The 12,656-nt window shown below is 40.6% G+C and overlaps 1 protein-coding gene across 3 annotated transcripts in view; it reads left to right on the top strand.

The window, feature by feature from the left end:
- Positions 1-12,265, top strand: part of LOC119449688 (sister chromatid cohesion protein PDS5 homolog B) — a 37,118-nt gene extending 24,853 nt beyond the window's left edge. For all 3 annotated transcript variants that reach the window (XM_049665386.1, XM_037712920.2, XM_049665387.1), the window contains 4 exons: positions 2,634-2,734; positions 7,812-7,997; positions 9,444-9,588; positions 10,912-12,265. In XM_049665386.1, the coding sequence (XP_049521343.1) occupies positions 2,634-2,734; positions 7,812-7,997; positions 9,444-9,545 (389 nt within the window). In that variant the 3' untranslated portion in view covers positions 9,546-9,588; positions 10,912-12,265. The remainder of the gene's footprint in view (positions 1-2,633; positions 2,735-7,811; positions 7,998-9,443; positions 9,589-10,911) is intronic.
- Positions 12,266-12,656: the final 391 nt, after the last annotated feature.

The following is a 12,656-nucleotide window of genomic DNA, read 5'->3' as shown; positions in this document are numbered from 1 at the left end:
TGTTGCACATTATGAAGTGTTATTTATTAAAAACACAAATTAAGCATTAGGAATAATTAAGAAGTTTCCTTCGCATGCACAGGACTCTTCAAAAAGTGCAAATGATCGCTGAGTGATGTGGCTTGCTCCACCATATAAGTTCTCACTTTTTATGCCTTTACTATGTTCGTGGGGATAAAATTTATCTACTTTTGTTGCAATTTTATATTCAATTGCGCACAGTTGGCATTTGCAAGTATTCAAAACTATTCAAAACATACTCGTATTTATGAATAGTGACTATGTATTCGATTCGAGACCTGAATCAAATAGGACACTATTCGATTCATTGTTTGAAAGTTTAAAATATTTGTACACTCTGTATATTTAATACTTATTAACAACACCTTTTTTGTCGGCATCCTTCTCTTTTGACACCACCACCTACGGACATAATCTGACAGAAAGTGCGTTGAGTAGTGTATCAGTGTAAAAGCACACAAAGTTCTGCTTGAGGAATTATTGAGAGCGGCCAATAACTGACCTGCTTAATTACAAACACTTGACAGTAATATCTGCTTGCCACATGTCATTTAAACATGTGGTTGGCAAATGACGTAAGGCTCATGTAGGGGATAGTGGACAATCTCTCAGCATACATTGGGCAATGACTTGAAACATTAGTACTTGGCAAAACAATGCGAAGTAAGTCCAGGTCTAAGCAAGTAAACTTGCTGGTATTTGCTCTGCCATGCAAAGAAGGCTATGGCCTTCTAGTACTGGTTGCACTCCGTGTTCTAAGATGCTAGCCGATTGTTACGTTCATTACAGAACTTGCGCTGTTCACAGGCCAACGATGTCCTGCAGATTTGTGTATGTAGGCCAAACCGGTTGTTGTGTGAACTTACAGTTAGAAGAGCACCTATAGTCTTTGAACAATTGAGGGGGCCTACACCTGCGTGCACATTGTAGAGGGTGTCGATGCCATCCAATAACAGAAAAAAAAATATATTTTTTTTTACTTACAAGGACCAGAACATGTTATAAAATATGGAGGCCTTATATATTTTGAAAGGAAAGGAGTCAAGTGCGTTAGTAAGCTATCAGTTGCCTTTAGTGGGAATGAATTGCAGTTCTTACTAGACCACATTTTCCATCAGCATGTATTGCTCTTGGATAGATCTTTCGTCCTTTTGGTAAAGGGGTGCAAATATTTGAAAATAAAAAACTGAATATCTTTCTATTCAATTTGGTATAGTACTTGAATAAAATAGTTATCATTCAAAACCCCGAATATTTTTTTTCAGCACCAACTCGAACAGAAAAAATTGAAATAGCAAGGGCTTAATGTTGCTTATTTTCATCCTTGCTCTACCTGGATTTTATACCATTGTGGTGCAATATTCATCATGGGGTGGAGATGTCTGACGCTCATGTGCCATCAATCCTTGTGAAGCGTTATGTTGACAGTGCTCTTGGTGGTACTCTGGTACTCTCGATTTCCGTCATGAAACCACTATTCTGTTTAACATATGTTCATCTTCGAAAAATTTTGCAGTGAAAAAAAAAAAAAAAAGGTACAATAAAAGCACAAACGAACAGCGCTGTTGGTGTGCGGTTCTCTATCGTCTTTTTAGTGGTGAAAGCTTTTTTGAAGATGAATCACGGCCAACTAGCTCAAACCTCAGTTCCTTTAACATATATTGTGCAATTTTAATGCCTGGCTTTTATTTAACAGCTGGCAACAAAATAACACCTCGAGTACTCTAGTCACTGCTTGCTATATAGGAGCTTATTTCAGCACATAGCATTTTGGTCACGTTTTGTCGTATAAAATTTGTAAATAGTATTTCTTTAAAATAAAATGTAGTATTCAAGGACAGTAAATATTATTATAAAAATATTAAATTCGTATTCGGTTCGGTGTAATCACTATTTGATTCAGTTTTAAAAGTCGACATTCACACACCGCTATTTTTTGGCACCACATGCTAGCTTTCTATATAAGTGACAAGGTATAGGAATTTCAGCTTTGTTTTTATGTACCAATCTATATGAAAGGCTCGTCATGCTTCTACAGTTTTCACTTTAGCAAAAAAAATTATTTTTCAAGTTGTTCTGTGTATATATATATATATGTTTCTTCAACAATAAACTTGCAGTTCAGCATTCTTCTGTGTACTTTCCTTAATCCTCATCTGATTTAGTACTGTTTTGTCAAATATGGAATTTCACCTACTAGCTCAAGTTTTTCTGCTACTGGGATACTACAGTATATTAGCTGTTTAGATGTCACATTGTCTTTGAGTTGTAACTCTTTTATCTTAACTACCAACTGGGCAATAACACATGAGTAGTGTTGTGAAGCACAACATCAAGTAAGGTCAATGACTCTGCACAATTCACAGTATTTTCACTGGACTAAGAATCTACATTGTAATCGAGTGAATGTCAATACCAATGCATATTTTTGCTTCTTGACCTGCTAACTTTCCATCATATTTTCTTTCTTTCTCCCACCTGAGAGCTTGTAACAGTGAAGCCTTTCATCTTTAACTGCAGGAACATGGCATTAGCTTAGACAGAATCTAAACAAAAATTTGTTTGGAGGGAAGACTATTAACACATTGTCACTTCTGCTTTTTCTCCAACAGGCACACAGCTCATAGATGAGCTAAGGAAAGACAGGGTTGCATGTGGCAACTTACTCGATGCACTGAGCCACCAGAAATCATCAGACATTGCTTCCAGTCGGGTAAAAGCATCTTGAAATCAGTTCCTTTCTATATGAGAGCAGACAACAGTAGGGCTTAACCTTGTGCAAGTACAATAGAAAACAAAATCAGTAGAGTACAAGGTCACTAAATGTCCATACAACTTCAATCGTGTTTGAATATTCTTAAATACTTGAAATGGCTGACGTCGCCCTCGTGATAGTAAAGCCTCTATAACCTACATTGCTTAAGCCTTAACTACTTCTCATCTCCACATCTGCCAATCCTCAAAGACAGTGCAGTTAGGCCTACTAGACTCACATACAGTGACTTGCATTTTTCATTCAACTTTAAGAGAAGACTTAGTGCCTCATTCTGCTTTGTTTTCACTCACATTTTGCAACAAGATTGCCTTTTTTTTTACATTTCAAGAAAGGTTTCCAGCAGAAAACATTGATATGGACATGTCAAGGAAGAAGGCACAAGACACACGTACCGCTGTTGCTTTTAGTTGACATTATTCAGCCCATTCCTTCACACCTTTGCTTGCCTGGTTTAATAACCGACCATTTACCATTTGCTGACAAGTTGCTAAACCAGTCTACACCTCTGCAGCAGTTCACTTCTTGGATGTAATTGAGATGCACATACACAGTTATTTTTCAATTTCTCCGGCGGTGGTGGCTGCATATGGCACGACTGAGCGTAGCCGTGCGGCCCTATCTTGAAAGCAATCTGCGATGAGTACTGAGCAGGCCCGTAGCCGGGGGGGAGGGGGGTTACCGACAGTAATTACTGAAAAATAGGTGTGTTCCTCAAATAGTCAAGGCCTTCAAGTGCCCCCCCCCCCTGAAAAAAATTCCTGGCTGCGGGCCTGGTACTGAGTACTGATGAGGGCTGATAGACTTACTGAGGGCTGATAGCTTTGTGTGCACTGTGTTCACGCCGCTTAGTTCACACTGAAGCGAGAGGAAGCACAAAGGTTGATTGTTCACTACTGCTGCCACTCTTCCTCAAGCTAGCGTTTTGATAGTGAGTGTTCGCGGTCATCAAGTGAGATGTTTCATGTTTTCCTGAGCGCTCATGACACCATGCTTGTTAATTGAGTTAGGAAGCGAATGTTTACAAGTTTATATGGCCAATAGAACTACTAACCTTTCTTTGTGTAGCTGTCTAATAATTTCTATCGCAATCAATGTTTCGCCTTTCGGGTGAAGCTGCAACTTTTTTTTTCCTCTCATGGAACATATAGTTGCCTTTTATCTTTCCTGTATTAAGCCTACCAACTAAGTCGCTCTTGAGTGCATGTTCAAGTCACCATGCCACTCAGTGGCATTACTGTAATTTCTTCAAGTCTGGCCACAAGCAATAGGATTGCAAAACAAGCTGGAAGACATGAAAATGGCAATACCATTTGCTTTCCTGTCACTTCGAGCTGCAGTGTTGACCTGCAACAGAAAATGTTCACAGCCAAATGTGTGACATTCTTTTCGCTATGTGTATGTTTTTGGCACATTGTACATCGACACACAGCAAGTAACTATAGTTTAAAGGCAAACTGCAACAAAGTTTTGGACCATATAAAAGCCTAGACTCAGTGGGGATGCGCGACTCCCACGCGTCCTCTGATGTTGTTTTCCCCGCATGGCTCCCGTCTCCTGTAATCCGGCTTCACCGCGTGGCGTTACGGTGGCAGCATCTTACGAGAGATGACGCTAGTGTTGCGCTGCTAGCGCCACCTAACGGCGGGGGTTACTTGGGTGCAAAAAGGAAGAAGGTGCTTCCTCTTTGGCATGGGATCGGCGAGCAGCACGCACGGACGCTTCGAGGGTGCGCCGGTCCGCTTCGTGATACCGTCTCGCGAGACAATCTCACGAGGCAAGGAGCAGGACACTGGAATGGATGAACTCGGATCGTTCGAATCCGTCACCGTTCGCATGGCCATACATGTGACCTACTAGACGATGTTGTCTATAGCATGGGGCGAACATGGTCGCTCGCTATCCGGTCGCGGTGAGTCGGACTTCCTCGATTTGTCGTGCACCCATGTGAATGTTCTATGGGTAGTAATTCGGCTAGCGTGCATTACTGTATGAAAGGTACAATAAATGCCCTTTTGATTGTTTGCACTACTGTGTTGTCGTTCCTAAAGCGCATGTGAGACCCCACAACTCACATAGTGTAAATATATAGAGCAGCCTCCGTGCAAACTTTTACATTGGAAGTAGTACAAGTGGATGCATCATGAGAAGCTCGCAAAAACAGACATTTTTGATGCTGAAACGTAGGAAAAAAATGGTGGCAGTTCCACTCACCAGAAATGATGTAGAACCTGGAACTCTGCGAACCAGCATGGCTCCTCAGCATTATCTCCGAGATTAGGTGGCACCCGCAATCCACTGAAAACATAGGAGGCCATGGTCTGGGATTTTCATCATATCCGCTAACAACCAGTTGTGTGCATCGTCTGATGGTTGTTATTTTAAGCCCTAAAGAATTGGAAGCGGGAATGAATGATTCAGTGAAACATCTTTGTTGGAAATGAGATGGCTCTTCAGCCTAAAAAGGGTGGGGTTCAGGGAAGGGGATCACATGCAAGGATAAATGCCCGCCTCATGTGAAAACTCCCAGAGGGAGAGCAGCGTGTCTTGGGCTCGATAGTCGTTCGAGTTGGCCCAGTCTTCAAAGGCGTCTGGTCTGGTCTGGACTGGTCTGGTCTTGTCTTGGGTATGTCTGCCAGAGATCTCCGTTTGCAGAACAATTCCACAGCCTGTGTTGACGTAGATGTTGAGTCCTTGTCAACATGTTCCTGGTAATAGGATGAGCGCCCATTGTGCACACGGCGAAATCTACTGATTTGATGGTTTCTGCTTCTCGTGTGCTTTCATCAACACTGTCGATGGCTGTGTTAGGCTAGCGTGGGAATAATGAAGGCACGGTGGTATTGTTTAGAGACCAAACATGGGCAGCTGATATTCTAGCCGAGATTAAGAGGAAGTAGTGGGATTTGGCAGCTTAAGTATTGTATAGAACAGATAACCAGTGCTCTATTATCAGAGCAACAAAATGGGTGCCATGAAAAAGGAAACGAGAGGACAAGATAGGGTGATGAGATTAGGAAGTTTAGTCACAGGATACAGTTAGCTTACACAGGGCAGGGGTAACTAGATCACTAGGAGAGGTCTTTGTCCTGTAATGGACAGATTAAAAGTGGGCTGATGACAATGACTATGTCGTCGTGATGAGGCAAGCTTGTTGTCATCTTACAAATAAAATAGCTATAGTTACCCTCAAAGTGAAAACACATTAAATAATGCTAAAATTAAGATAAAGCTAAGGTAGATTTGTAGATGATGGTTCTGGAATACCTAATATGGGACAGTCTTACCACGAGTGGTGCTTTGGTTTATTGGAGAGGACATAAGAGAGAACAATGGGCAGTGATATAGCCTCAAAGTTCCCGTACTAGCTGGCTGTGACATCACAGATTTCAGCAGCATCTACCTGAGGCCAGCTGGCTGTTTATAATATACAGGGTGTTTCAGCGAACACTTTCAAAATTTTTTAATGGTTGCCTGTGGCAGATATCGCAATTCTGGTTATTCAGCTAGTCTACTCGAAGAGGCGGACATTGCTTGCACAAGAAATTTAAATGGATAATTGACTAATTAAAATTCACTAATTAAGTTTTGAACTAAATACCTGATGGCCCATATTACAATTTACAAATTGTAGCCATGGAGTTCGCGAGGCAGATCCACTTGGAAGAATTCTCAGGGTGACACCAGTTTTGAGATATTAATTCCCGAACTTTGAATTAGTCAATTATGCATTTCAATTTCTTGTGCAAGCAATTTCTGCCTCTTCGAGTAGCCAGCTCATGAACTAGAATTGTGCTATCTGCCTCAGGCAACCTTTAAGAATTTTTGAAAGTGTTCGTTGAAACGCCTGGTATAAGGGGCTGCTACACTGCATTACAGAATAAATGAGAACTTCAAGTTTTTAGTTTATTTTTAATAGACCATAGTGACCTTTCCTTTTTAGCAATAAACAGTTAGCTATCAACGGGCAACATTTGCAGGCTTTTCTCGCACAAAAAATAACCGAAATAATGTTCAAACTCATATGTTGTCACCATAACCTAATGTGTGCCACTATACAGGCATAAAATTGAATAAAGAGATGTTTTACAATTTGTCTTTTCTTTGGTCATGCTGTCAACTTGCAGAGCAGGATCAAAGAATTTCCTATGTACATATATACAGCGTGTTTCAGCAAACACTTTCAAAATTTATTTAAGGTTGCCTGTGGCAGATAGCACAATTCTAGTTCATGAGCTGGTCTACTTGAAGAGGCAGACATTACTTGAACAAGAAATTGAACTGCATAATGGAGTAATTAACAGAAATTCATTAAGTTTTTAACTAATTGCCTGATGGCCCATATTGAAATTTACAAATTGTAGCCGTGGAGTTCGCAAGGCGGATCCACTTGGAACGAATTCTCGGGATGACACCAGTTTCGAGATATTAATTTCCGAACTTTGCGAAGAAATGCATTGGCGTTCCAGTTAATCTTGTGCTTCAACGCATAAAGCGACATTTTGTTAAGAACCTAACTGGAATGCCAATGCATTTCTTCGCAAAGTTCGGGAATTAATATCTCGAAACTGGTGTCATCCTGAGAATTCGTTCCAAGTGGATCCGCTTTGCGAACTCCATGGCTACAATTTGTAAATTGCAATATGGGCCATCAGGCAATTAGTTAAAAACTTAATTAATGAATTTCTGTTAATTATTCGATTATGCAGTTCAATTTCTTGTGCAAGTAATGTCCGCATCTTCGAGTAGACCAGCTCATTAACTAGAATTGGGCTATCTGCCACAGGCAACCTTAAATAAATTTTGAAAGTGTTCGCTGAAACACCCTGTATATGCCCTTCAATGGGCCTGTAATGTATCACGAATAAATAAATAATAATGTCTTAAGTAGATGTTAAGGATATTGCTGTTTTTTTGCATTCTCTCTTCTTCCTTAGTCAATATGAAACAACCTAGTCAAAAGCTGATTTGTGCTTGTTCAAAAGCTGATGTGCTGCTTTCTAATGTTATGCTTCAGGATGCAATACTGAAGAGCCTCAGAGACAGAAGAAGTAAAGCTTTGGCCGATGCGGAGAAGCTTTTCTGGACAGCTACATCAGCTGCACTGAGTGAAGATGAGGTTGATCAGCTTTTGGCTCATGTTTCAGAGCAGAAACCTGCACTTCATTATTCCTACACAACCAAAGAGCTGCAGCTATTCAAGGTTCGGAGTTCTGATCAAGTGTCATAATCTTATGCAGTGATGTTAAACTGCCTAAATGTACAGCAAGCTTTTTATGCAAGATTTGTGCATTACTTTTCTTTTTTTATTACTGCATTGCACTTCCAGAGCAACAAGTGGAGCACAGGAAAAACATGAGCACCGAGCACAATGGCTCTTTGGCACTCTTTAGCCATCATTAGCCCTTGTGCCATGAAACCTCATATATCATCGTCAAAGCACAACTAGTGTAGCAACTCTTTATTGAAATCAACCACAAGGCTATATATGCCCGAAATCAGCACATGGCCCTAATAACATAAAACTATTCCAATCTGCTATTATTCTAAATCTGCCGTTAGCTCTCCGCGATAGCTCAAAAGGCTTGGGCCCTGCCCGTTAGCTGAATTCGAGCCATTTTGATCTATCACGGAGCAAAATATGTGATTTGGAATAGACAGACTGGAATAGTTCGACGTTATCCCGACCATAAGTGCCGATCTCTGAGCATATATGTGCTATATTTATATTAGCCTCGTAATTGCATGCAGTTGTTGTAAGTCGCACTTTCTGCTTAGGTCTCTTCCTGTGCATCTTTTGTTGCCCTAGTTGTGCATTTCAATTACCGTGTATAACCAAGTAACCCCAACTTAAATTCTTTCGCTACTTTTATTCAACATTCCGAACACCACACATATGCTTACTGTCACTGTGTTGATTATTAGTGTTAATTTATTCAAGTTATTAAGGTTACCTATGTACATTTGTTTGACAGAGCAGGTGTTTCTGGTGTTCGAGAAAAAATTTTATCACATAATTTAGATCACTCCCCATTGCTGTAACAGCAGCTAAATGAGTGGCAGTGAGGCAACAATCAGGAAGCATACTCTGCCGTCTTCTCCTTATCCCTTAAATTTAAAAACAAAACTGTGTTTGTGTGTGCATGTGTGGGTGGGGGGACTGTAGATTACGGCGACTGTGGCTGCATGGCCAGAATGAGCAGAACAAAGTTTCGTGCGAAAATTACTATAGGAAAATCTAGTGCTAGTGTCATAGGGAGCTGTAGGCATGGCAGCATTGAAATTATGGGTAGCACATGGATTTGGCTAAACTTCGTCCTTCTGGTTTCAAACGACTTTGTGACTTTGCAAATTGATCATCTTCAAAAAACTATTGCATTGTAAACAGGGTGTCGAACCAAAGGATATTACCAGTTTGGTTCAGGTTGTGGTTTAACGTGCCAAAATCTCCGTACTAAAACCTGAAACTCGGCAAGAAACTTTTTTTTTTGCCTGTAAGCAATGCTTTTACATAAGGGGTGAAGCTTAATCTTAGTGTAATGGTGAATTTCCATGAGCAAGGTTGAGTACATTGTAAAAAAAAACTTAATGTGCATATCAGACTTTCATTTGTAACAGCACATCTCCATGACCACATTGTTTCTTTCAGGTTCTGTCAAAGGCGTTCCCATTGTCTTGTAGTGAGCTCACCTACATTTTAGCATCTGCTGGTGATGTGGGGCAAAGTGATGTCAGCTCAGAAGATGAATAGATTTGCTAATAGCCTTCACAGTTCAACACTTATGACATCCAGTGTGAGTGCAATTTTTGCACATATTTTGCCAAGTTTTATACATATTGGAGTGCTTTAGCCGAGAGCATGCACTCCCCTGCCATTCCTAAACACTCTGAACAACTCTGTATTTCACATTTTAGGTGAATGTTTGACGTAAAATTATCAGCAGAGCAGGGAGGGGGACAAGCCACTGTAGCCCAATGTTAGAGCATTACGCACGCAATGCACAAGGTGTGGGTTCAGCTCCCATTGGCAGCAAGCTGTCTTTTTGTCCACTTTCATTTCCCTTTTTCTTATTATTGCTACATTTAAATTTTAAATAACACTTAATTTCCCCAATGCTTTCCTTTGCTTCATTGTCAGTTGGTTTCATGTGGTTGTAACAAAGAAAAAGATGGAGCCTCTCAATCCCCTTTATTCTTCTAGCCAATCACAACGGGGATCTGAAAGCATGCAACTTAGTGCTCCTCGACCCGCTGCAGCAGCTCAGTGGCTAGTGTTCTGCTGCCGAGTGTGAGGTCGCGGGTTCAATTCCCAGATGCACAAGTTGCTTACAATGGAGGTGGAGGGCAAAATCGCTTGTGTATTATTAAAAATCCCAAGTGGTTATAATTAACCCGGAGCCCTCCACCACGGAATCTCTCAAAGATCTCTTGCATTGAGATGTTAAGCGCTATCGATCGACTCGGCACTCCGCTAAACCAGATGAACTGAGCTTCTTGAAGTAGAAAAAGAAATTGACAAATAAAATGTTTAGACGCATAGGTGAAGGCTAGTACAGAACTTAATGTGCAGGTCGGGGCCAAAATGGACTTTCATGCTTTGGCCCGTCAAAATACCCTATTAACAGCTATTGTCTTTTTTATAGCGATATCTCTTATTAGCTCTTGACTTGCTTGGAAGAATCTGAAGTTCTGAGCATGTGTTGTAGCACATTCACCACCCATAGATTCGCAAGCACATTGGTGCCTACTGAAGAACCACCAATGTTACTGAGCAATGTACCTTTACTTTTTCTTAACACATCGAAGCAGTCGCCCCAGAGTCGAGTGTGGTGTGCTGAATGTGTCCTTTGGTGCACACATGTGGTTTACGATGCATTCACAGAGTAACCGCTAAAGCACTGATAGAGAGTGCATTTCACTGCGTGGCTGCAAAGTCACTTGAGTCATAGGATGCTACATAGCAATGTTCACAAGCTTGCTGGTTTAAACTTAGCGTGGGTTTCAAATGAAGCCAATGAAAAGAAAGTGGAAGGTTCACAGGCAGGTCCCCAGAGCTGCATAAGCTATTGCCATCACTGCTTTGTACTTTGTGTGAAAGCAATGTTTTTTTCTTGCAGTTTCGAGACCTTCATGCTGAAGACAACTTGCGGAATGTACAAGTGCATGTGCAAGTTAATTTGAGTAACATGCTCTTCTTAATGTGCTTCTGACTGCATGCTGTGTGTGCTGAGTTCGCTGACAGTGCCAAAGATGAAAAATAATTTCAATGAGCTGCAATTTTCTCTAAACATGTACCAACCAGCAAAAAAGCTGAATGATATGCTACCTTAAAACTGCAGCTGAATGGACAACTTCTACAAGAACTAAACGGGTGCCGCAATAAGTTGAAGGTATCATTGACAGTCAATGAAAATAGTGGATTCAGTGCAATTTACAAAGCTCTAGTAAAAGGAAATCCAGTTCCCAAAATATGGACACTGCTTGTTTTGAACTCTGAGAAAGAGTACTTGAAAGTGGGACAATTTATTTTCTCCTTGTATGTTTTTGTGCAAATGCAAGGTATAGAATTAGTTTTGCACAAAATGATGACCTTAATTAAATCTAGGGTGAATACTGCCCACATATTTCTATTTTCATATTTAATGCTATCTGTTACCACTGTAGTACCAAAGCCAGTGTACTAGTTATTCAGAGTACTTTACTTTTTCATAGAGATTTGCATTAGTTTTGTGCAAGGCTGTAAGCTTGCAGGCTATTTCACCAAATGTTTTAGATGGTCCAACTACATTGCTTATTTACTGACTTACAGCACCACCAGCATGCTGTCAGGAACTGTTACACATGCAATAAAGTCATTCATGTTATAAGGAAACAGAAATTTGTTCATTTGGAAGTAGCTGCAAGCGTCTTTTTTTTTTATGCCAATTGTCAGCATCCTTTACTTACCCACTATCATTGGCTCCGTTACTATGCATAGCAAGCTGCCTAAATCATCATCACCCTGTCTTTGCAGCTGCTGAACAATTGTGTTCAGCACAATACAGCTGACTGATGCAGTTTACGTGCGAGATTGGTTCAAATCATGCATAGCTTTTAATTAAATTAATAGTTTAACAAGGGCAGGGCTTTCTAACATGTTCAAATTAAAAGCAATGGCCAATAATGTCGCATCTTCATGATCAAGATGATCTTCATCCTTTGACTTGGAGTTGAGGAAAGCAGTAAACCAGGCAAGTTTGTTTTGATTCATTCTAGAAAGCATGCATAAAATGGAGAAAGTAGTAAAGGAAGACAGGACATGTGCATGAAGACAGGACACTCGCACGTCCCATGTGTCCAGTTTTCCTCTACTTCCTAGTGCACTTTATGTGCATTTTCTAGGAATGAATCCTCCAATGCATTCTAGGCACATTTCAGTATCAATGAGCATATGGTTTTGAGAAGTGCAGACCCCACATTTTTGGGCTACGATTTCTTTCTTTTAAATATAATGCCTATTGGGTACACCATTCCTCTTCAACTACAACAATATTTTGGACCACATAAAAAAGCCTTGTTTAAGGTAACAAATATAGAGGAGCCTCCATGCAAAATTTGATGTTTGAAACACGAGCAGAAGCGTCGCGCAAAACTTGCAAAAATAGCCACTTTTTATACCGAAACTGAAAAAAAAAAAAAAAACGTTACCGCTCACTGGAAGTGAAGCATGATTTAACGCACAGCTTCTCGGCATGATGTCCGAGTTACAACAGCACACCCTTGTAAGCTCAGAGACTCTGCTGCCACACATAGAATAGCTGCCACCTAGCATAGATACCGAGGCCACCGTGGGTTGCCGCAACAACCCTTCTCATCGTACTAT

This window comes from Dermacentor silvarum, chromosome 4, assembly GCF_013339745.2.
Source record: "Dermacentor silvarum isolate Dsil-2018 chromosome 4, BIME_Dsil_1.4, whole genome shotgun sequence".
NCBI classification, from domain to species: Eukaryota; Metazoa; Arthropoda; class Arachnida; order Ixodida; family Ixodidae; genus Dermacentor; species Dermacentor silvarum.
Note: the sequence above shows the minus strand (reverse complement) of the source record. Positions and strands in the feature narration are given on the sequence as shown.